Source organism: Pholis gunnellus, assembly GCF_910591455.1.
Source record: "Pholis gunnellus genome assembly, chromosome: 11".
Lineage (NCBI taxonomy): Eukaryota > Metazoa > Chordata > Actinopteri > Perciformes > Pholidae > Pholis > Pholis gunnellus.
The window spans coordinates 22,741,605-22,764,426 of NC_136538.1; the positions used below are offsets into that span (position 1 = coordinate 22,741,605).

General features: G+C 40.6%; 1 protein-coding gene across 1 annotated transcript in view; it reads right to left on the reverse strand.

Moving 5' to 3' along the window:
- The window catches only part of LOC306703539 (contactin-associated protein-like 4), a gene marked incomplete at both ends in the record, with an annotated part of 62,128 nt that overhangs the window by 24,786 nt on the left and 14,520 nt on the right, over positions 1–22,822 (reverse strand). Inside the window, 4 exons of the mRNA XM_079169537.1 lie at positions 3,106–3,309; positions 7,254–7,401; positions 11,487–11,680; positions 17,707–17,817. Of these exons, the coding sequence (XP_079025663.1) occupies positions 3,106–3,309; positions 7,254–7,401; positions 11,487–11,680; positions 17,707–17,817 (657 nt within the window). The remainder of the gene's footprint in view (positions 1–3,105; positions 3,310–7,253; positions 7,402–11,486; positions 11,681–17,706; positions 17,818–22,822) is intronic.

The following is a 22,822-nucleotide window of genomic DNA, read 5'->3' on the forward strand; positions in this document are numbered from 1 at the left end:
TAGGTTCTCATGAATGTGCATGAGGTCCAGTGTGTTTTGGTGAATAAAGCTTTGCTACTTTACCAGAAAGCTCCGCAGGGCATCGGTAAATGTTTTCGGGAGGACGAAGTTATAAGAATAAGGTCTGACTTTTCTTTTATGAGCGAAACAGTTGAAACCCTTCAGGTGTATTTTTTTGTTTCAATTCCAAATAACTTTACCGGCTCAGAAGATCCTTCACGTCGATAATGTTTGCCCTTCATGTCTGCAGCGCTTCAAGGAACTTTTGGGAGTTCCCCTGTGTGATCTCCAGAATCACTAATGCTTCACTGAGGTCGTCTGGATTTTCAGCGCGTATCCTCAGGACTCAGGTCGCCTTCTTCAAGGGATTCTTTTTAAAGGGATCTGTTTTTATGACCCGAAAAGCCGCTAAAAAGTTCCTAAAAGACTTTTTTCTTTTACTTTTTACAGTGCAGGTTCCTGAGTTAGATCATTCCAGACAGCTCCCCGAGGCAATATCACCTAATCATCTGCTGTCTGCTCCTGCATTACGGCTCTAAATCTAATTTTGTTGGAAGACATTGACGACTCTTATCAGATGACAGACTGCTGTAATTGTTTCGTCAATTTCATTTCACTCCGCTCGGCTTAAATGATTGAGGCGATACGCACAATCAGTCAACACGAACATAACGCGCAGCCTCTGAACCTGCTCACAAACAAAGTGTGTTTGAAGACTTATAAAGAAGCCTGGCCAAGAACATGAAGAGAAAAGCCATGCTGCATTGATATTCCACTGCTGTTCTACCTTTTTAAAAGTCTTTTTATGATCCATAAATATAAAAGTGAAGTTTAAACATTCTGTCTTGGTATAAGCGTGTTTCAAAACACTTGGACTTGTTTGAGACAAGTGACTAAAGGCTGGATTTAGCCTCAAAGGCTACGTAGCTAATCAGATTGTCACCATGAGCCAAACATCCTGTGTGTGTGTGTGTGTGTGTGACTGGAATGATTCAGCTGTGGGCTGCAAAGTTAAGCACAGCGGACTCTTTCTCTGACGTGAGCGAGCCGCTTCCTCGACGAAGGCTAAGCTGTTTATTTACAACCACGTATGACCAAACAAAGCTGAGACGCCTTCTGATAAATCACTACGGATGGAGTTGAATAACACGACAAGTCAATACTGCAGGATTGAACACTAAACACAGCCCACCAGACACAGCTGACAGACTTCATCCAGGATGAGTCATCGTCTGCGTCCACTCAGCATCTGTTTTTTTGTTTATGGGGACAAAAACCCAGATGCCCGTAACAGGAATCATTTCATCATTTGCTTCACAGGTAACGAGTGATTATGTTCAGCACACGAGTGCTACAAAAGCTCTTTATGCTAAAAATAATGTGCAACATTCTTGATTTTGCACTGACAATAATCCGATCAGACCAGTGCTTTTCACACATTTCTGCCTTCAGTCCATTTAATACAGGATGGAGGCTGAACGACCACAAATCAATCTTCTGCATTTTAACAGCTTTCACCTCAAACTCTCAGCCTCACAAGCAGCTCCCGTCCTCCCCTCAGGGCCCGACCAACTCAATGCATCACTTGAGCAGTTTTCTCTGCGCTCTCTGTGTCTTAATAATAAAAATAACAATAATATGTTTGTATTGCACATTTCATACAGACTATTTAGCTCAAAGTGCTGGACATTTATAAATAAATGTTGTTTTACAGATAAAATAAAGAAAAGTGGGAGGAAGAAAGCATTTTGCACTTACATTTGAAGTGCAATAAAAAGATTTCAACAGATGAATACAAACTGGGACGTGCTGTTGGAAAAGAAAGGCTCGGCGAGATAGATGTGTATTTAAGCGATGCTTCAAAATGTCAAAAGAAGCTGCTTCTCTCTTGGATTTTGAGTCTAAACAGAGATGTGCAACGTCAGCACACTTTCCAGCAAACTGCAGTGCAAGGACTAGGTGTGCATTAGTTATATCCTGTCTTTATTCAAACTAAAGCTCAGCCAGAGGCCATGAGCTCAGCGAGCATTGATCCCGCGGTGTATTTACTCTCACAAAATATTCCAGTGTGCAAAAAAACAGAAGAAGGGCAGAGCTTAATTGTGAGCTGCAGAACTATGAACCGACGTTTTGATGAATGTATAGCGGCGAGGAAATGGGATGCTTTGGGAGAGAGCGCATACATTTCAGTAAGCCTGGTGTATTTATATCTTCTGTTAAGTACTGCTGAAAGCTGCTCGGGCTACACGGGGGAGCGAATAACGCGGTGTTATCCGGTCGGGGCTGGACGCAGGTAAAAACACAGGTAAAAAGGTGCAAGGTGGTTAATTACCTCTGTTTATCAAAAGTTAAACGTGATGAAGTTTTAAAGGGCAGAACAATGGATTTAGAGAGGCTGGTATATTCCTAAGAACTGAACCAAGGCAACTGCTCATGGGATCCGGCACTGTGGTGGAGTCTTCTGAAGCAATACACACATTTCAAAATACATGATCAAATATGTGTGCATGTTGAACATGAAGTAATGCTGCCCCTCGATGTCATGTTTCACATTTACTCAAGTTTGACTCGATCGTTAACATCATCATAAAAAAACTCCCCAATAAATGCGAAGCAGATACTGAACACAAGGATCAGAGATGGAGGAATAACCAAACATGGCGTTTACAAACAACCCAAATCCATCAGAACGAGTTGCAGACGGTGAGGAAACAGCGATTAAATCTGCTTCAGGCCACAGTTTCAGAAACAAAACAGACAACATCTCTGTGTAGAAGCAAAGAAGAAGAAGATGCCACACGGTTAACCTCGCGGTCACTCCTCCAAGATAGCGGCATGTCTTTCACAACCATAAGATGTTTATTAAGTCAATCATTTCACTCAATTTAAACTGTGCTTCCCGTATGTGGCAGTGTGGATTGCAAAAAGAGAGAAAAATGTTGTTTTTTACGAATATTATTCCGTCTATTTTCTGGCAATTTTTAGTCTATTTTCTTTTGCACAAAATAAGTAATTAATGATGAAATTATTGAAATTGCCTCACTCGCCAAGTGAGACGTTGCGCAATCACGAAGTTGTGCGGACGAGGTTTTTTACACTTTGTACCTTTTCGGAGGAGCAGCAGAAGCTTTCCTTTCTGTAACTCGAGCACGAGGCTGTGCTCGCTCTGTCCCTCAGCGTGAAGAAGTATCCCAGAGTTCCTCAGGGTTTTGAAGGTCAGAGAGATGCTCTCCCGGGTCGTCTGCCTCGGCCTGGGACTCAACCTGAAGAGAAGGCTGCTGCGGCCATCGAGGCTCACCACGTCAGAGTCTGGAAACAACACAAAACAGCAGACATGAGTCAAAGAAATCAATACATTCAGGCTTTAGGGAAATGTCTTAATTTTGAGAAACAGCGGTCATCACTCACATTTAAGATGTGAATACACGCATTTACAATTTCCTCCAACGAAAAGGTGAAATATTACTTTTTTTAACGACAGAAATACATTAAATAAAACGTAATCTAAATGTAAATAACGTAAATGCTTGAACCAGAAGGATAAGCGTCATGCAGCGTGCGACACATGTATGTCACCAAAGTTTAGATTCTCCCGCGTCCTTGAAGATCTGCTCTCAAAACACGTAAATCTCTTCCCAGAGGAGGTGGCAGCGGTTTGTTCGTAGAGGACTCTTAAATCATTTCTCTGTACCTCCAACTTATGATGAATCAAACAAACAATCAATCAGCTGAATGTAGAGTAACTGTCTGGTTTCCTCTCACTGATCATCGTTAACAATAAAGAACCTGTCTCTCTAATGTGTGTCAAACAATAAATAATGTAAACTAAAGTTTAACGGCACGAGGAAACATCACTCTGGGATTCCCCCGGCTCTGCTCTCTGAGCTACGATTATTAAAGTAAAGGAAACGTTTACAAACTTCTGTTTCTGCATGGGGTGAACCTGAAAGTTGCTTTTTAGGATATACTTTGTAAATAAGGGGTCAGCTATAGAAGCTTCAGCTCACACCTAACAGTCCATATTCTATTTAGTTTGTCTTTTCATTTGCATTTATATAATATTGATTATGATGATATTGTGTATTTGAATGCAAATTCATCTTCTTTGAAAACATCATATTCAGTACATCATGCTGCATTATGATTTGTATTTGATTCAGATTTCCACACTGTGGAACGGAGCTTTTTCCTGTCTGAGAACATTTGACGTATCTTTGTTCTCTACTGAAAGCAGAAACTATCATACATCACAGATACGTCTCCTCTACAACCGTCACCGTCACCACGTACGGGTTTAAAGCCGGATTAAGGATCGTTTCAGCACTGAATGTTCTGTTTTTGGTGTTAAGTCTCTTTAATGTTTCCTCATGTCTTCATTATTTATCCAGTTTTGTGGCCATGACTTCCTCATAAAAGAGATTCATAATCTTGCAGGTTATTATCACGGCTAAATAAGGTCAAATAAGATAATAATGTAGTTCCTTGTTGATGTTAATGTATCTGCATTCTTTGTGGAACGTTTTTAGTAAACACCAACATAAAACACTACTTCTCTCTGCAGGTGATCGTCAGAGCGTGCAGCTGGACGCCTTCTCTTTGGCTGACTCAGCACTTTGCTGCAGCTTCCGTTATGTTGATTTAGTTTGTCTTCACGCTTCATCTTGCACCTTTACACACATTATATTATATATACACACACACACACACTGACACCACGGATTAATCCCACACTGCATACTGTAAATATTGAGTTCGCCTTTTGATTTGGCTTGAGGATTGTTCCTCTAACTTTACTCTGTGAAATGATCCTGTTTTCATGCTCATGTAATTAAATAATAACAATTTCCACAAACTAAAATGAGTGAAACTGCATTCCCATTCATGGTTTGAGGGAAACTGATGTTACGTTTGTATTTAACGTATCAGAAATATGAATCACAGTCCATGTATGGATGGTTGGGTCGAGCACAGGACTTTCACCCAGGAGACCGTTGTTCATGTCAAGTGTGAACCCAAACGTGATGTACTTTTTAACCCGAAACATGATGTTTAACTAAACTTAACCGAGTAGTTTTGTTGCCAAAATATGTGTCCATGAGTCATAAAAGAAAGAAGGTGAGTGATGAAGCATTAACAACCTGTGGACTCTTTACAGAGAAGCTAATAGTTTAAATCTCTGAATGTGAGGAGCAGATTATCGACCACTGAGCATTTTTCCCGCCACTCTAGTGAAAAACAATACACTAAACAATGCTCCTCGTGTCGCTGAGCGTCGCTGTGCTGCAAACCTGCGGCCGACAACGTCGCTACCGGAGCATCAAATTAGAAACGTCGGCCGAGATGCATCAGTTTCTGCATCCGATTAAACGAGGAAGTGTTGCCAGCACTCTCAAAACTAATGAATTTAAAGCCTATATTTTTTCTAGCTGACAGCTAAAACCACCAAACACACTCTTGCAAAGATAATTCACTCTCGCACCAGAGTTACAAAACACATATGACGATATTTCATGCATTGAGTCTTAGTCCCTCGTTTTACACGTGCAGCGTGTGGTTTTCTCATTTTTCATTGTCACATAGATGGATTTTACACGACAAGTGTGTTGAAAATCCTGTTTGGTGGCAAAGATGAAGTGATTAACTTCACACACTGGCTTGACTTCGTTCATGGAAGTTTCTCTGCCAGACAGCAGACTTTGGAAGAGGCCTTTAATTACTGTCACGACCACAGCTGCTGTGTCCTCTCCTGTGTCCTCTCCTGCCTCCTCTGCCCTCACTGCCTCTCCTCTCACGCTGTTTCTGGTGTTCCTGCCCATTCTTCACTGTTTGTCACTCCTGTGGCTCATTTCTAATCAAGGCTGATCTGCCGCCTGCTTCCCATCTGCTGCTCATCTCCAATTAGTGAGTATAGAAGTATATAAAGTGTGTTTTTATCCATCTTCATGTACACATTTGAATTTGCACAATAAAAGCTGAAACACAACAAGCTGGAAACAAACGAAAAGAGATGGAAATTCCTGTGTTGATGAATAGAATAACAAAATAATAACAAAATAACATTATTGGTAAAAAAGCAGTTGGCGTCAGCTAATCCAGCAGCATGTTGTACGTCAGCCTTCGTGTCAGCAGGATGAGAGAAAACAAATCCAGTGTTTTAAGTGAAATCATGTGAATTCCGTCGTATCCCATGTTACACATGTTTGATTTGAGCTATTGAACATAAACATGAATCAGTGGTAACGGACATTGTTGTAGGATACATGAAACAAAAGATCAACAAATAAGGATTCATTTTTTTAACCGTATTAAATCATGGTTTAATTAAAAATGATGTTCAGCCAAAATTTTAAACTAGCTCAAAATTAAGAATTAAGAATCTCTTTAAATGTCAGTTTTGTTTCTAGTCAAATCTAGTTAAACCTAGATTTGAATAAATTCTATTGCACAAAAACTTTAAACTCCAAATAAACTCCAGTATTAACTTTAAACTTACACTAAACTTTTGCTGCTTTTTTTTGTAGGTTGGTTTGAGAAAACTAATAAAATTCCACGAGCAAAGTTTTATGATTTTGCTAAATCTCCTTTGAGACGTTGGTTCAACAAGGAAACTGCTCTGGAGCTGAACAGGACGTTTGGACCAACAGCCTCTTTTATCTTCACTGTGAAACGTTCTTTTACTTACTGTTCTGTTGTTTCATCGCCGATTATTGGCTCCAATAAATCAGCCAACAGCTTTTCTCAAAACAGGAGAAATTACAGCTTTTATGTCGAGTCATCATGAGTAACGTTTAGCTAACTGACCTTTTAGCTCGTAAACAACATAACGCTTTGTTAAAGAATACAGAGCAGTTAACAGGTTTCTCTCCTCTCTGTTTTATAGCTTTCTTATTTTCCAGACAGCACAACAATGTATTTATTCAACTATACATTTTCATTTGGGTAAGCAAGCATTATATTGATTATACTATCTATATTAAATGTTGGTATAAACTTTGATTTACTAGACAAATCAGTTTTTAATTGTGCAACAGAGCTCTGCTTGATTTTACATTTAGTTACTTTAATCTTTTGCTAAACTCTGATTAGAACTAATAGATTAAACAAACTTGATTTAGAAAGCATTCTGAAATACTTACTGGTACGTAGATAATCTTTTGTCCCATTCAACAATGTGAATGATTCTCTACTCTACGCTCGTCTTTTTAGTTTATATCTATAAATGGAGGATAAAATAATAAAAAGTCCAAACTGACCGTAAGCACATCCATAGGTCTGCAGTCTGAGTCCGATCCGACCGTTGGGGTTCCAGTCCAGGGGGAGGAGGCGGACGTAGCGGGCGATCACCGGATGCTGCAGCTTGTGCTGGACCACACTGTCTGCGTTACTGTTACCTGGAAAAGCCTGGAAACACAGCAGCAGCAGCAGCAGCAGCAAGTCATTATCTGGCTTTCCATCCATGCATCTGTCCATCTTTTGACACCACGAAGAGAACTGTGAACTTCCTCCCTCCGGATGTTTATTGCAGTCAAGCTTAGGTCTAATAGGTGAGCACGCTCTGAGAGAGGCTTCTGTGAGAGGTGATTCGTTTAATTTTCCTCTTAATGAAGGGAACTTTGTGGAGATAGGGCCACGTTTCTGGTGAACGGAGTCTCAATCAGGTAGAAAATTGGATTTGTGAAGCTCTAGTTGTAGTTTCAGACGCTTTGGTAAACACTCGGTCCTGAGAGAACAACATGTATTAACCTCTGTGATCCCTGCACACTCATCCCGGATGTGTTTTAACCTTTTTAAACTTGATCTTAAGCCCTTTCGTTAACTTTCACTTTCAACCGTGAACATTTTCTCGACCATAACTCGACTTTCCTTTTGCTTTTTAGGTAGTTCTGCTTCTCTTCACACAGACAAAGAAGTAAAATAGTGTTACGTAAGTGAAAACATTTGTTCTGAATCTGGATCTCTTTCCCCTAAATTACCTTCGCTTCTGATTTTTGTCTTGATTTTCACCAAGAAACCAAAGTCTGCATACCGGCTCTGATCCCTTCATTTGATTTTTTAATCTATATGCAAATACTGTAAACTTAACCTACAATCTCACTGAAGAATTCCAGCCCAGTTTGGAAGTGAAGGTGCCGCAGGACGGCTGAGTGAGCGACTGACGTGTCCGTGAAGAGACCACTGAATGCTAACTCTGTGCTGCTGCTGTGTAACTGATCCTGACCTCTGACCTCTCGGTGGAGAACGGCAAAGTTAGAGAATATCTGAACACTTTCAGCATTAAAACTTGTATCTTAATTTATGCAGAGGACGGAGACCTTTATTGTCAACAAAGTCTCACGGCCGTTTGTGAAAGAGTCACAAAATGCAAATGTATTGGTTTTGTGCACCAGGACACAAATGTGGAGGTTTTTTTTGTGTCGTTCAGAACGACTTCTTGGTTGTGACGACATTACGTTACAAAACAAACATTAGATTTTGGAAACACAACCACTTTAATGGGCTTCAATAACTACGTACAGCTATTCATTAAAACCACAACAACACCATGGAACAAGAAAGTCAAGAACAATGTTTTAAAGTCTTTGTTGCATCCGTCTCCCCTCCAGCCTTTGTCAAGATGTAATTCTACGCCACTTGCTCTGACAGTTGCATCGTCACATGGATACGTTTAATAAATCCTAATTGACTTTCCACTGACATCGGTTTCATCCTGAGCGACATGAAAAAAAACAGACATTTCATGTCCATGTACATAAATCCAATAGATTACATTTCAGGACTATTTAACCCCCAACCGGCCGTGATTCTGATATTGTGACTGAAACACATCTGCGTATTTAGGGTCAGTGTGCTGCTTTGAAACTGGCCCTCTTATCATCGGAACCACGTTCAGTAAGTCACTGATTTTACCGCCTTTAACAGCTCAGTCTGACAGGAAACAGAGTCCTAACCGCCACAAATGACAGCCCGTCGTTTAGTGGAGGCATTGGCTCTTGGAATAAGACACGAGTAGCGTCAGAACGTCCTCTAAAGAGAGACTTAGAATGGACAGAAGTAAAGAGAAGGAAAGTAAAAAGGAGGGCGAGGAGAAGTTCCCACTTTGATAAAATGTGATGTTAAAGTGAAAGAGGAACGTGACGAGCACAAAAGTTAACATGACTGAAGCCTTCGTAAACTACTTCCAACAGGAGAAATCCTCTCACCCGACAGACCGGCTCAGATTGTTATTGGACGTTTCAAGCTAAAGCAGCTAACTGTCAGCTAAAAGCCAATTATTCATTTAACCCTCTGAACCTCAAGGGGAGTTTTTTCGCTCCTGTCACATTTTTCTCTCTGTTGCCTTGATTTTCACTGTAATGTATAAAAGTCCTGCACCTCTGTGGAAACCGCACACACACGTCTAGAAGTAGAGAGAACTCAGAAATGTCTTTTGTGCCGTATAACGCAGCTACAATGCCATAAATCATAAAAAAAGATAAAAACGCACGTTGATTTTCTTTGATAATTTATTTCAGAAAGTTTTGCAAACTATGGAATCAATACAACCAACATTGTTCCAATGTGTTACCAATGTTGGAAATGTTTGTCACATGACTGTTGGTCTCAGCCAATCAATCATGGCTTCCTAGTTGCGCTGAGGAGCTCAGAATTGAATCCTGTTTTCAGGATCTGGATACTTCAAACGGTTTATTCAGGGCGAGATTTTAAATGAGACATGTAGAGTCAAACGTTTTTGATGCAATATCACAATTTGTTTCAGTTGCTTTTTCTGACGGAAGCGTTTGTTACACATGATGTGTTCAAGGACCGTCGGAAAGATGAAATGACAACAACTAAGACAGGTTTATTACAGCGTCTGGCTCTGATGAACGGTGTCGTTTTGGCGATTGTTTAAAAAAAAACATGCTTTTCCATCCTGCTGACAAACCGTCAGAAAAGTTTATGAAAGTAAATCAATGAAGTGTAACGAATCACACATCGACTTCCACTCCTTCACATTCTGCAACACTTTAATGTTCCTCTACTGCCACTTAAAGCTTTTGGCATATAGAGCCTATATTTCCATTTGAGGATGATGCTCATTAACAGAGTCTTCATCATTGCTATAGGGAAGTTTATGATGCACTTCAACTCCCTTTGCCTCCATTACCACTTGAGGATGCTATATTCCATGATGGGGACGATTATTTATTCCCAACACCATCTGCTCGCTTCTTTTCACACCTTTTCCATGTGAATTTGAGAGAGGAAGGAGAAAATTAGAGAAGGAGGGAGCATCGCTCCGCCTCACCAACTCTGGCCTGTGAGCTTAAAGGAAAAGAGAAATCCTGGAAGAATTGTGACTGATGAAGCGGCTCGGCAGTCGGCTCTGCTCCCCCGAAAGCCCCAATAAACTAGGCTGACTAACATGCGGAGCTTTAAAAGGACTTTGGAGACTTGCCGTGGATTTATCCCTGATTTATGTTGAGTGTGAAATCAACAAGCGTTTAAGCCGCGAGAAGCCCTGTTCTCTCTGTGAAGGAGTCTTAGCTTGACATTAGTTTTACCCATCGCTGCGAGAGTCTTCCCTCATCACCAGCTTTAAAACCCAGGCTGTTCGTCACAGCGTCACTGCAATAGGGAGAATTTTCTGTCTGTACTTAGAGCTTTGAGGTAATACTTGACAGTCTCTACCGACTAAAGTGTAATGAGGTTAACACAGTGCAACGTTTTAAGAATTGTGGGCGTGAATGAGATGCTAATTCCCTCACATTTGGGGTCCTTAAGTTACAGTTTGTATATTGGCCTGGCATCCTAATGCAACGGCTTGTATGATATTTGATGGTAGAAATACTCCTCATTTTCCTTCTTAAGTCCAGCAACACGTGTCAATTTGCACTCGTTACATGCGTGATGCAGTATTTTAGAATTAACTTCTGTCTTCACAGGAAACAACTTAGTTATGTTAAGGCAACAAAACCACTTAGTTAGGTGTTGGACTATTGTGGTTTGGGTTCAAATAACTGCAAAAGTAACATGAAATAACACTAACAGCGGTCTCCTAGATAAATATCCAGGACGCTTATTTCATTTAAACACGTTTATTTCAGGGGCATTTTTACTAAATGCTTAAATTTGATAAACAAATTAGTGAGCACATCGATTATCAGCACATCACATGCACAATGATTTTGTCTGGTGTCTTCAGAAGGAACATTGTTATTGAAGCAGCATTTGTTTTTGTTCATTTTGACATGTCACATTTTTTACAGTTTAAATTAAGAAATGGAGTAATGACTGAATTTGGTTTCAGGGTTTTGTTTCACCGGGACAACTGAATAAAATGTTATTACTGAGCTTTTCCTACTGTGACATGTCAACACGTCTGCAGTGAACAAGCAAATCATTTCTTTTTGACTCTATAGTCACAGACACACTTAGTTATTACTTTACCTTTACGCTGGTTGATATCATTTTTAGTTTTTAGTGTAACGTCTGAGTGCACTCACCCCTATGCTGTCTTCCTGTCGATACTGTTTCCAGTTGTGTCCCGTGTCGCTGAACATCAGCAGGTAGGCCGTCAGCCAATCGGAGCTGCCGTAGCGACCCTGCGTAGAAACAGCGGTGATATGCGTCCGCCCGCCCAGGTCGACCTCCAACCACTGATATCTGTCTGAGGTCAGAGGAGACCAACCTCCAGCTCCTGGAAGAAGAGAGAAAGAAGTGATGACTCAACATAAAAAAATCACTTTCTCTAGAGTGTGTTATGAGTTCTGGAATATCAGAGGTGAATTAAATTAATTAAAACATATCAACAAAGACTCTGCTATATGTGAAAAGATTGACGCTGCTGGAAAAGAACAAAAGAAGTTTTGAGATAAATGCAAGTTCATACATGCAAAGCTTTTAGCGGTTAAAAAGAAGACAAACTGCACTAAACTTATTTAATCAGACACAAACTTTCCCATAGTTCAAAAGCCCTGAGCGCAAATAGTTTATCAATTTATGTCTTTGATGTTTAATTTGGAACAGTGAAAAGAGTTTAATCTGTAGCTTAAGGACTGTTCTCCGTATAATATAAGCTGCAGCTGAGGCATTAAGCCTTATACAATATTAAAGTGGCCAGTTCATTGCAGACCTTCATATAATCCGAGAACCCGGGCAGGGGACCATGAGAAGAAGACACATTAAATAATTAAAATACAAAAAGGTGTGTGTGCACGTGCTGAGTCATCTCAAAGGGACATCTTGCTGTCAGAACGTCATGAGGATGGGTTTTGGAAATGTTGGCATTCTACATTTCTGCAAACCACGGAGGAGGAGCATCTCTGGATTTTACCCCAACGACCACCGTTTGCCCTCACATCCATCATCCATAGGTGCATAATATCAGGCGATGCCATTATTCTCCCCTTTCCATGCAGGTTCCAAATGCAGGTGAGAGCCTTGGGCAAAGCAGCAATAAACTAACCCTAAAACTTCCCGTGAAGACATATGAAAAGCACAAAATGTCCTCAGAAAGATGGAGACGAGTACAGAACAAAAAAAATCCACCATAAAACACTCCTGTATTATAAGTCCTAACAGGCCATAATTCACACTATTATATTGAAGGAGCTGTGTTTTTAATTCCATCAAAACTTTTCACCATATTTGAAAGAGATGACTTCTCACTTTGAAGACAGATCTCTAATTAATAATGACAACCGCAGACACATCAGTGTCGTCCTTCTGTCACTACACAATTCCCTTTGACAGCCATCGATTGTAGAAATATATTCAAGTCTTGTTCCAAAGTTCTGTAAGAAAATAACTTTTGAGCCTGGGCCCTCTGCCAATTGAGCCACTTGGTATCAATAGAGTTAGATGTTGTGCAAGAGCCTTGAGGGACAAAATGTATGTGTATATATATATATATATATATATATATATATATATATATATATACAGTAAATACAACATGTTCTCACTCCCAACTTGTCAAATACCGACTCATACCGCTCATCACTGCCTCGGCGTCGGAGGTCGATGCACTCGGTACCCTGTAGCGTTAAGATTTCATTGAGTTAGCACAGCTCGTCAGTGTAAGTTTGTCAAAGCTTAGTGTCCTTTCAAAATAACAAGTTAGGTTTAGGCAACAAAACCGCTTAGTTAGGTTTAACTAGCCGTGTCGGAAGTTGAAGTCAAAGTTTTTGGAGCCAACATCTCAGTCATTAGAGGAGCGACTTCCCCTCCTCGGGCAGGTATTGTAACTTTGGTTCCCGACTGACTTACTGCTGCACTGCCAGAGATTAATGTATCAAAGATGAAACCCAAGTATCTGTCTGCCTGGAAGGAAATGTGATTAAATTCCCTCTGCAAATATTGAATGAATAGAAGCTGGTGGTTGAGATGTCTGATGTATTTCATGTCTGGATATTAACTGTTGCAGGAGAGGTATGGAGCTAAATCCAGGTCAAAAGCTTTGATCATTTGAAAAAAAAGTTTTGAACCTGAAAGTTCAAGTTGTGGTCTTGAACATTGAAAAATACAGCAATGTATTCAAAATAAAAATAAGTGAATGCAACATTTTTTTGGGGGGTTGAATATAGTTTTGATTTAGTCCTGGAATTTTTTTGAATATTTTTTCTTTTTTCATTTTTCACTTTCATATATATTTTGATATTTGAGTTCTTATATTTTTCACTTTCAGATTTTATATTTTCAGAATCAAATCTTTTTTTTTTCGGTTACAAATATTTTTTTCACTTTCAGGTCGTTTTTTTCAGTTCAGACTTTAAACCCTGATCTAACGTGGGGGGCGTGGCATCAACTGAGAGGGGCGTGTCATCATGAGTGACAGCATAACAAAGAAGGCTGAGGACCGTCCTCAACCACGTTGCCTTCAGGTAACGTGGGCACCGCGAGAATTATGATTCAACACTTTCTATACACCATATTCACGTGATTGCAAGTAAAAAAAAATCCGTTCGTGCCAAAATTCTGTTTAGCAAGCTGTTTTAGCCTCTACTTGGCACGAATCACAGTAAAAGAGTAAAAGACTAAACTGGGGTGGATGAACGGCTATGCTAACGAATTTCATTGCACAATGGTTTCATAAACTCAGAAAAGTATATTTCCCTCCCTCCCTCCAGCAGTTTTGAAGAATGGCGTTTGATTTATATGCATTTACAGCGTTTCTCAAACCATTCTGATGGAATGAAGCTCTAGCATAACTTCGGTCAGGCAGACTACACTCTTGCATGCTTATGCCCGTAGTTTATTTCTCATACATCAGCCATTCAGTCCTCACAAATGCTATCTCATAAATCCCTTGTTGTCATTGTTCGGGGCTGTCAATCATGATATCAGCTGTTCAGATCAGCTGGTCTCTATCCAATAGCACAACGAAATCGTTCGCCTATCATCTTGCTGATCGGCCTCATCAGCCACCACCACCACCACCAGTGTCTGGACTCTACGTGGGATCTATCCTGCTGCTGCTCAGGGCAGATGCCTGTCGATTATAAATCCAAGGGCCAAAGACTCTTTATCGTCTCATATCGTCTGATAATAATAAACAATGATCTTTTCTTCATCTGACTCGTCTCTCCTGATTGAGGCTGTGTTGCTTCCAGCTAATTTGCTCTAAATGTCCCGGGGTGAGATCAGTTTCTTCCTCGTTCTTTCTTAAAACTTAAATTCAATGGTCACATACTCAGAGCTGAATACATGAAATGTAAACCGTCCTCAGCATGTAGGAGCAGTCGGCTGAGTGGGTTCAGTGTCTGACTCGAGGACACTTTGACATGCAGACAATAGAGATCCAACCGCCAACCTTCTGATTGATCTACTACTCTAACACTACGAGACAGTTAGAAATACACGGGCCTTTAATTTATGATTCAAGTGATTCACTATAAAAATAGCCCACTTGTTTAAAAATAGATTTGATAACGAGAAAAGCAAGCGTGTTGTATTTTACAAGCTTTTAATTACCGATGCTCTTGTCATTCCGCAGGTTAATAGTGCAACTAGACTACTGCAGAGTGTTTGGAGGATGCAGAGATATCTCAGTGTTTCCTCTAAACAGAGCAGTGTGTGTGTGTGTGTGTGTGTGTGTGTGTGCTCACCATGTCTCTGCTCATTTTGCTGCTAAATTAACTTCGAATGAGGCGGCTCCTCAGAGAGAGAGACTGCAGAGGATGCGGAGCGTTAGCAGCAGCTGGAGGAGACGAGAACGACCGGGGGGAGTTCTTCATTTATCCCGTGATTTCTACAGAGAACGGCTGGGATTCAGGAACTAAAGCAGTTTTTATTTTTACATTAATGCACTTTGTTAATCCGTGTTGTTGCTTTCAAAACTAAATTGGGTTTATCAGTCTAATTAAGTTCTAAACTGTAATTCAATACGAATCTTGTGCAGAGAGTCAATAAGGCATTGTAACCTGCGAGGTGTTCTTGTTATGACATATGCACGTTTAAATATGCAAACAAGTGTACATCTATATATATATATATATATCATGTATATTTAATATCTATAGGGCACTTTGTTTGCAAATCAGATGCATCTTTTAGAGACTGTGTGCACGACATGCATATGCATGAACAATACTTTTCAACCTGGCCAGCGTATCCTCATACAACGGTTGGTATATCTTATGAAAATACTCCTTATTTTCTGTGCGTTTTCCTCCGAAAGTCAGAAACACGTGTTGTTTTTTTTGTAGCTTTTGCTACGATTGCTGGATGAGACCAGCCTGACCTGGTTCATGTTCAAATGATCATGTTTTTTTTCTCCAGCATCTTTAGGGTTCTTTTCTTGTGTGCTAGATAAAAAATAAACCGTCTTCACTGTCCTTCCATTCTGTTTCCGTCTTGTTTCATTAATTCTTTATCTCTTTGCTTCTCCCTTTTTTCTTCCGTGCAGATCCAACAACATGATCTTCTTTTAGAAGCGTCAGATCCTTGATAACGCAGCTTGAACTCACATCTGCAGGTTGACTGAAGTGAAAGAACTCAGCATGTGTGTGTGTGTGTGTTTGCTCACACCTTTTGCCATCACACACACACACACACCTGGGAGACAGCGTCCTGCAGTCTCCCAGGTGGTGAAAACCATTCAGATCCTCTATTGTGCTGAAGACAAAGAGTGCTTCCGTCTGATTCTTGTCTCTGGTTCGAGTGTTTATCAGCCGACTCTTCTCGCCACAACGCACCAAAAACAGAGGTGTGTTTTCTCAAAGCCTCCGTATCGGCCCATCCGTCCGACGACCATATTGTTGTTTAATCCGTCTGTCCGTCATTCACCCCATCAGGTGTCTGTCAAGACTGTGAGAGCCCGAGTGAGACTTGTCTTTGATGATGTGTGCTGTGTGTCCTGCAGGGCAGTGAATCCCGCTGCTGCAACACATCAGAACAGAAGCAGAGGGGGAGCTTCTTTTCACCGCTTCTTTTATCTGCACAACCAGTGCAACAAAAACACTCTGGGTTCAAAAGAAATAATAAAAGATTGAGACGAAAGGAGGACAAGATTGCAGCATTAATTTATTGATGTTAAAATGCTAAATTTTATATGAATACTGGGGAGAATTGCTGATGGAGAGGTGGAACAGATCACGCTGTGGCCGAGATGACATGTCACAGGTCTGACAGTAACATCTAGTCCCTCGATGATCCATCAAATACTGTGATACTCCTTCATTTTATTTGAATCTAGAAAATAAACATTAACTTCACTATATTCTCTTTCAACACAGTATGCCACCACTGAGGCGTGTTTTATGCATGTGCACACGTTCACACAGGACCAGTGACGTGTGCATCTATACAGAAGATAAAGCTCATCTCTATCAACACCCAGATCTTTGACTCCACAACAATCAAACAGAAACACAACCCTGATATTAATTTGGATTATTGCCTGCTAATGGCTAACCAGCTAGCAATCAACTGCAGAGACATGGTAGCTCTCAAAATACTATTTGTAATAAAGGACTTGCAACCAGGAGGCCGGTGTTTGTGACTGATGTCTGAAAGTGTTATTGTTTTCTTTTAAGTTTGTGACGTTTGTGACGTAAGTGTTGTCTTGTTAATGTGGTTTTTCTCACATATTTTACTCAGATAACATACTCATTTTAAGCCCAACTTTCGTTGCCTAAACAAACGGTGCGGCGTTAAACGGCACGCACAAAGAGAAGATGCACATCATGTGAAGCCTAGTGGACCACTGCTACTCACGGATGATGGGATTTTGGATTAAGACAGATGCCAGCAAGCAAAAAAAACAATCAACTTTTCTTAGTCGAAACGATTAACCTTCTAATTTATCACTTGACATGTAGTTGACGGATAAGGGATTGGACAGAGTGAAAGAGCCCACCACACTGATGTATTAAACTATGTAACATTAGATGTGTAACGGAGAAAGAAATCAGAAGTTAAAAACAATTTTCCAAACCACTGTCGCTGTCATCCTGTCACGTATTTCACGGGACACGTATAAGAGCAGTTGTGGAGGCTTTTGTCACACGGATGTGTGGTTTTATTTAAAGTAGAAAAACAAAAGCCGAACCGGGTCAGAATGCGCTTTTGTGATGAAAGTCAGTATTCTCTTCACATATCTCCCGCTTATGTGAAAACTGAAGGAAATGAAGTTGTCGGGGGTTTTCTTTCCCCCCCTCCATTGTCCCCTCCGGGGCTCCGTAGGTATCAACCACGATGATGATGGTTGTCACTGTTACTCACCTTCTCTGCGGTTCAGCTTGGCGAAGCCCGGCCCGTGGCTGCCCGACAGCTGTGAGGAGCTTCTGAAGGACGACGGCAGCAGATTGGAAACTAGCGGACTGTGACACACCTCTGTGAATCACAAAAACAAAACAAACGGTCTGAAATCAGGACAGAGTTATAGAGGACCGTGGTGCTCCTTCATTGAGGTGTCTCACAATAAGAACACCACGGGAACGTCTTAGATTTATGGAGACTAATCCCTAAATACTTGCCCTTCTATCAGCCCTGTGTAAACTGCTTATAATGAGTCCCTGCTGGATAAATAACGCATTGTTTCGTAACTACTCGATAGAGCAGACACACTAATTAGACAAACTGGCCAGTGGAGTGGATCAGTGATGTCAGAGGCATTAGTTAAACACTGATACTGTGAGTAACTCCACACACATTTACACTCTTTTTCAACTAACTTACAGACAAGAAAACATTCTTGTTTGTTTGTAGTTGTAGTTTGTGGGTTGTACATACGATTCTAAAGCCAAAGAATAGGAGATAAATGTTAAAGAAGAATAATATTAATGTCAGATGGCACCTCGTGAGGGAAAACAGGGAAACTCAAAGATTTAATGCAAAACAGACGTCGACTTACATTAATTAATCAATCTAATTCAAGCACTCGCATCAAATTACTACAATAAGAGACATTTCTCTCCATTCACTCTATTTAGTTGACAGCAGGACGAAACCTTTCAAGTGATAACTTGGCATTCTGTAATTTTCTAATAAACTATTCTCTTTAGTTGTTCTCCTCAACTGCCAACAATGTGTTTTTGCACAGATGTTGCCTTGGAGCTTTCAGATTTGAATATTAACGTATAAAAACAACTCTAGAGACTCAGAACTGCTTCTCTGTACTCAAGCTTTTACTCATTTTGCACATTTCAGGAACGAAGAGTACATCACCCGACTAAACCACAAACAAGACTGTACAAGATGATGTCTCAGCAAATGAGGAAGTCATTAATGAAGTCTGTCCATGGCGTGGTACGTTTTAAATATGAGCAAATATTTCTCACTTAAACAACAAATAAGAAGTAAAATATTTTACTTATGGCTACTTTGTCAGGTTTTCATGGACTCAATGAACAATGTTAAATCTCTAATCGTCTTAATGTTAGTGTGTTATTGTAAACAGCACACAACAATGAACAAAAGCCAGATACGATGAAAGTCCCATGAAAGAGAGACCAAAGTCAAACCTCCCGAGTACGTTCCCTGAACTGGCAGAAATCCAATATCAAGTGTGATTAAATCTCGACTAAACAAAGTAAAGACAGCTCAAGATCCTTCATTAATATAATCTCTCCAGGAGATATTTCCCTCTCAGAGCGATAGCGGAGATATCCATTATCAGCGGGGGGGGGGGGGGGGGTTCAGCCTCAGGCTCCACAGGGTCATTTGAGTTTGCAGTGCGGGGTGTTGAAAGAACATCTTATAAATGCTCAGAATTGTAAGTATTTCCGTGTACGCTACAAACATGAGCTCACCTAAAGTTCCTTGAGTCAACATGAACTTGTGTTGTTCACCAGAACACATTTGAAAATGCACTTAAATTAACATCAATTAGCGTAGATGTGGCTAAAGACATGCAGTGGTGTAAGTAAATGCATGTGAGGGGACAATGATAAAGGACTCAAACTAAGCACATGAGATATGAGACGAGGGTAAAGCTTTTCTTTTTTTTGGGGGCCAGGTGTCACGCTTTACATCCTCATTTTCAGCCCAAAGTGATTCAAAACAATCTCATCACAGAAAAAAAGGATCAAAAGTTGCCCTTATTTGATAACTGTATCAATGACATTTTTGGAGCGACTGCCATAATCGATGTCTTTGTGATTCTCCGTTCAAGCGGCAGAGACAGAAATGGGTTTCACGCTCCAGAAATCAATTTGCTATTAAAGTAAGTAATGTGTTCACTGTGCTTTTCATAAAAAGTAATTTTCGATGCAGGGAAATTCTATGGATTCACACACATACTCAGAAACATGGAAACCCAACTTGGCCTCACAGAAATACGTGAAACGGCCACGACCTCGTCACAGCGCGCTATGTGTCGGCACCATGAAGACAATGCCCGTGGAACGCAAATTAGGATCCTTTTGTTCAACACGCAAACTAAACGCATCCACGTGACTATGCAGCTGTGAGAGGAAGTGACGAAGTATTAAACAAGGAGAAAAAGACACAGAGGACGGGAGGGAAGAGAACTCAACATGTTCAACCACCAGACCGGGATTTCAGATCGTTTGTTGTGTCCCAAAGTGTAAAGTTATTGTGAAGTTACTGGTTCTGTTTCCTAAAACATCACTTTGACGCATTACATGCAACCACCACGTAACGCGCTGTTACGATTTCAAGTATTTCTGTGAGATCATGTTTTGAAACCATGACCACTCAATTATTTCTCTCTTCACTTATTAATACTACTAGACGTGCAGCAGAAAACATTTCACAAAAACAGAAATACACAGAAATACCTCCAAAACGTTTGGCCCAAAGGCTGACGGACAAAGAGGAGATTGTATGAGATCACTGAGGGGCAGATAGAAAGAATGCAGAGGACCTTCTAACAGAAAAGGAATTCACTTCAGTTGAGTTTGGGTCGCTTGACTGAAACCAGTGGAGCACAAAATCCCCCGACACATCAACAAGAAGTGGCGATACATGTGGAGTACAAGTTGGACTCCTAACTGCTAAACACTGAGCCGTGTTTGTAGTGAAGGAAAGCCGGTGAAATATCAAAAGATACGAGATCTCTCTGCCAACACCAGAGGCTTTGCTGCAGTCCTTTTGACAATTGCCATTTCATTTTATAAGAAATGACACACGAGACTCACTCCTAATGGTTTAAAGAGAGCTGGCCTTGTCAAACTTAATTCAATTTAGTGGTCCAGTTATTGCAGTTATTTTCCCTTTAGACAGCTTTAAAATACAGCTTTTTGTTCACCTTAGTACGTCGACTTTTATCCTGGAATTTTCCCACAAAAAAAGAAAGATTATTGATCAGCCACACGGTAAGTTGAAAAGATTATTTTTCTGTCTGAAGAAATGTTCCTTCAGTCTGCATCAGCAGTCGAGTCACACTCTGAAACTCTAAAGAAATGTCAAACTTATGACCTAAGTATTGATCACAGAGTCAAACTAACTAATGCACTCTTCATCTGACAGCCGCTGACGCACACAAACAGTGTGAGCTGTCTTACCCTGAAGCAGGCTTTCTCTACCTGCCACTATAGTGCAGAATAATCCACTCTCTTATTTAAATCTGGTGCTCTGACCAGATCGCTGAAGCTAATAGCTAATTATGCACCACAACCAGGAGGTTTCCTCCTTAGAAAATTAAAAAAACACTCATTACCTTTTCATGCTGCACAAAAACAATGCTTATTTCCTCAAAAGCTCTCATTCATTCTGGTTTGTTTTAACACACTGCAGAAGCATTTCAGAGGCACACATAGGACTGAGTGTTGTGGCTGCTAGAGGAGCGATAGCTCCACAGCCTTTGGCTAAAACAGAGATATTGTGAGTCATTACTCTTCTTCGCCTTGTCAGCTCTCACGTCCAAAGCTCTGTGAGTTTGAGAGCACGTAAGTCCTCACAGGTTCCCTGCACACTCACAACACGTGTTAATCACGATTAATCCAGCAAAGTGAGCTTCACCAGCATCCTCTCATCCAGCTGTCTATCCATCCATGGCGTCAACTGCTGAAATAGCACAGTATTCACAGCATTCATGATTAAATTCAAGCTGATGAGCATCTTCCTCCACTTCAATAACAACAGCGATCGGGAGATTTACAGGTTCAGAGCTCTTTAATTAAGGGTCCTGGACACACATAGTTCAATGCTGCTCAGTGTGCATCTCTCACAGCGATGTTGCCTTAAAGCCGTGCGTCTCTGAGCACAGTAATCACACCAAGGTCTGCTTGTTGCCCTCAAACATGAACCATAACCTTCGAAATAAATTATCTCTTTGCGAAACCTGCACAAACCAAGGCTGCTCTTCCTTCCAATTAAATATCTACGTTTGTATTAAGAATGTGAATAACGGACCTTTTCTGAATCTGTTTTTAGATCTGATTAAACAGAAATGAAATGCATGCCTCGGATGCACTCATTCAATTTAAATGCAATATAAGGATAAAATGAGAGCGAGCGAGAGAGCAGCATGAATAGTGTATGCAATGTACATTTACATTACATTTGACATTTTAGAGCAGAGCACTCTGAGCGAAGCCCGAACCTTTTACTCAGAGAAAGTTAATGGAGACTTTCCACATATTGCGGTCATCTATTAAAGAAATAATAGAATTAATAATAATAAATCTTAATGATTTTAGGATATTTAATTAACGTCATAAAAGCTGTGCAAGCACAATAACGGGTTGAAAGACAAGAACTGATATAATAAAGCAGTGAATGATTCCTCCCACTCTTTAAGACTAATCCCAGGAGAATACGTACATCTTGTGCTGTCACATGTTGTGTTCAGTCAAATATAAATGTTCAGGCCGTGGCCCCTGAGGCAGCATGTTTCCTGTGTGTTCGTCCGCTCCACTCTCTTGAAGACGAGAACCGGAGGGAATTTCTTCAGATTTGGCACGTCCGCTCGGATTTAATAAGGATGAACTGATTTGATTTTGCCGTCCAAATACGGTCACTTCCGTTTACTGGTTGCAAGAAAGCCAAGATGGCGACAGCCGTGACCCGAGATGCAACGAGCAAAACGTCGAACTAGAGGCTTCAAAACATCAAGAAACCAATGAGGGACAACACGATGACTACGTCCACTTCTCACAGTCTGTGATTACAACTTGACTGGTTGGCGGAGACAAACAACCCTGAGAGGTTAATCCTAGTTTAGAAATAGAACAGTAGCAGAGTAGTGACTTAGAAAGTTTTCTGCACCACTTTAAATGAGTTTTTTTGAGACATCACTAATTTGACTTGGTGTGAATTTTTCGAGCTGTACTTCATCAGCTGCGATTTCTTTTCTACTCTGACCTGTGTGACTTCCTCCCAGCACGTCTCTCTGTCTGCAGCAGAGGAGCTCGTCTGTCAAACAGCTACTGAG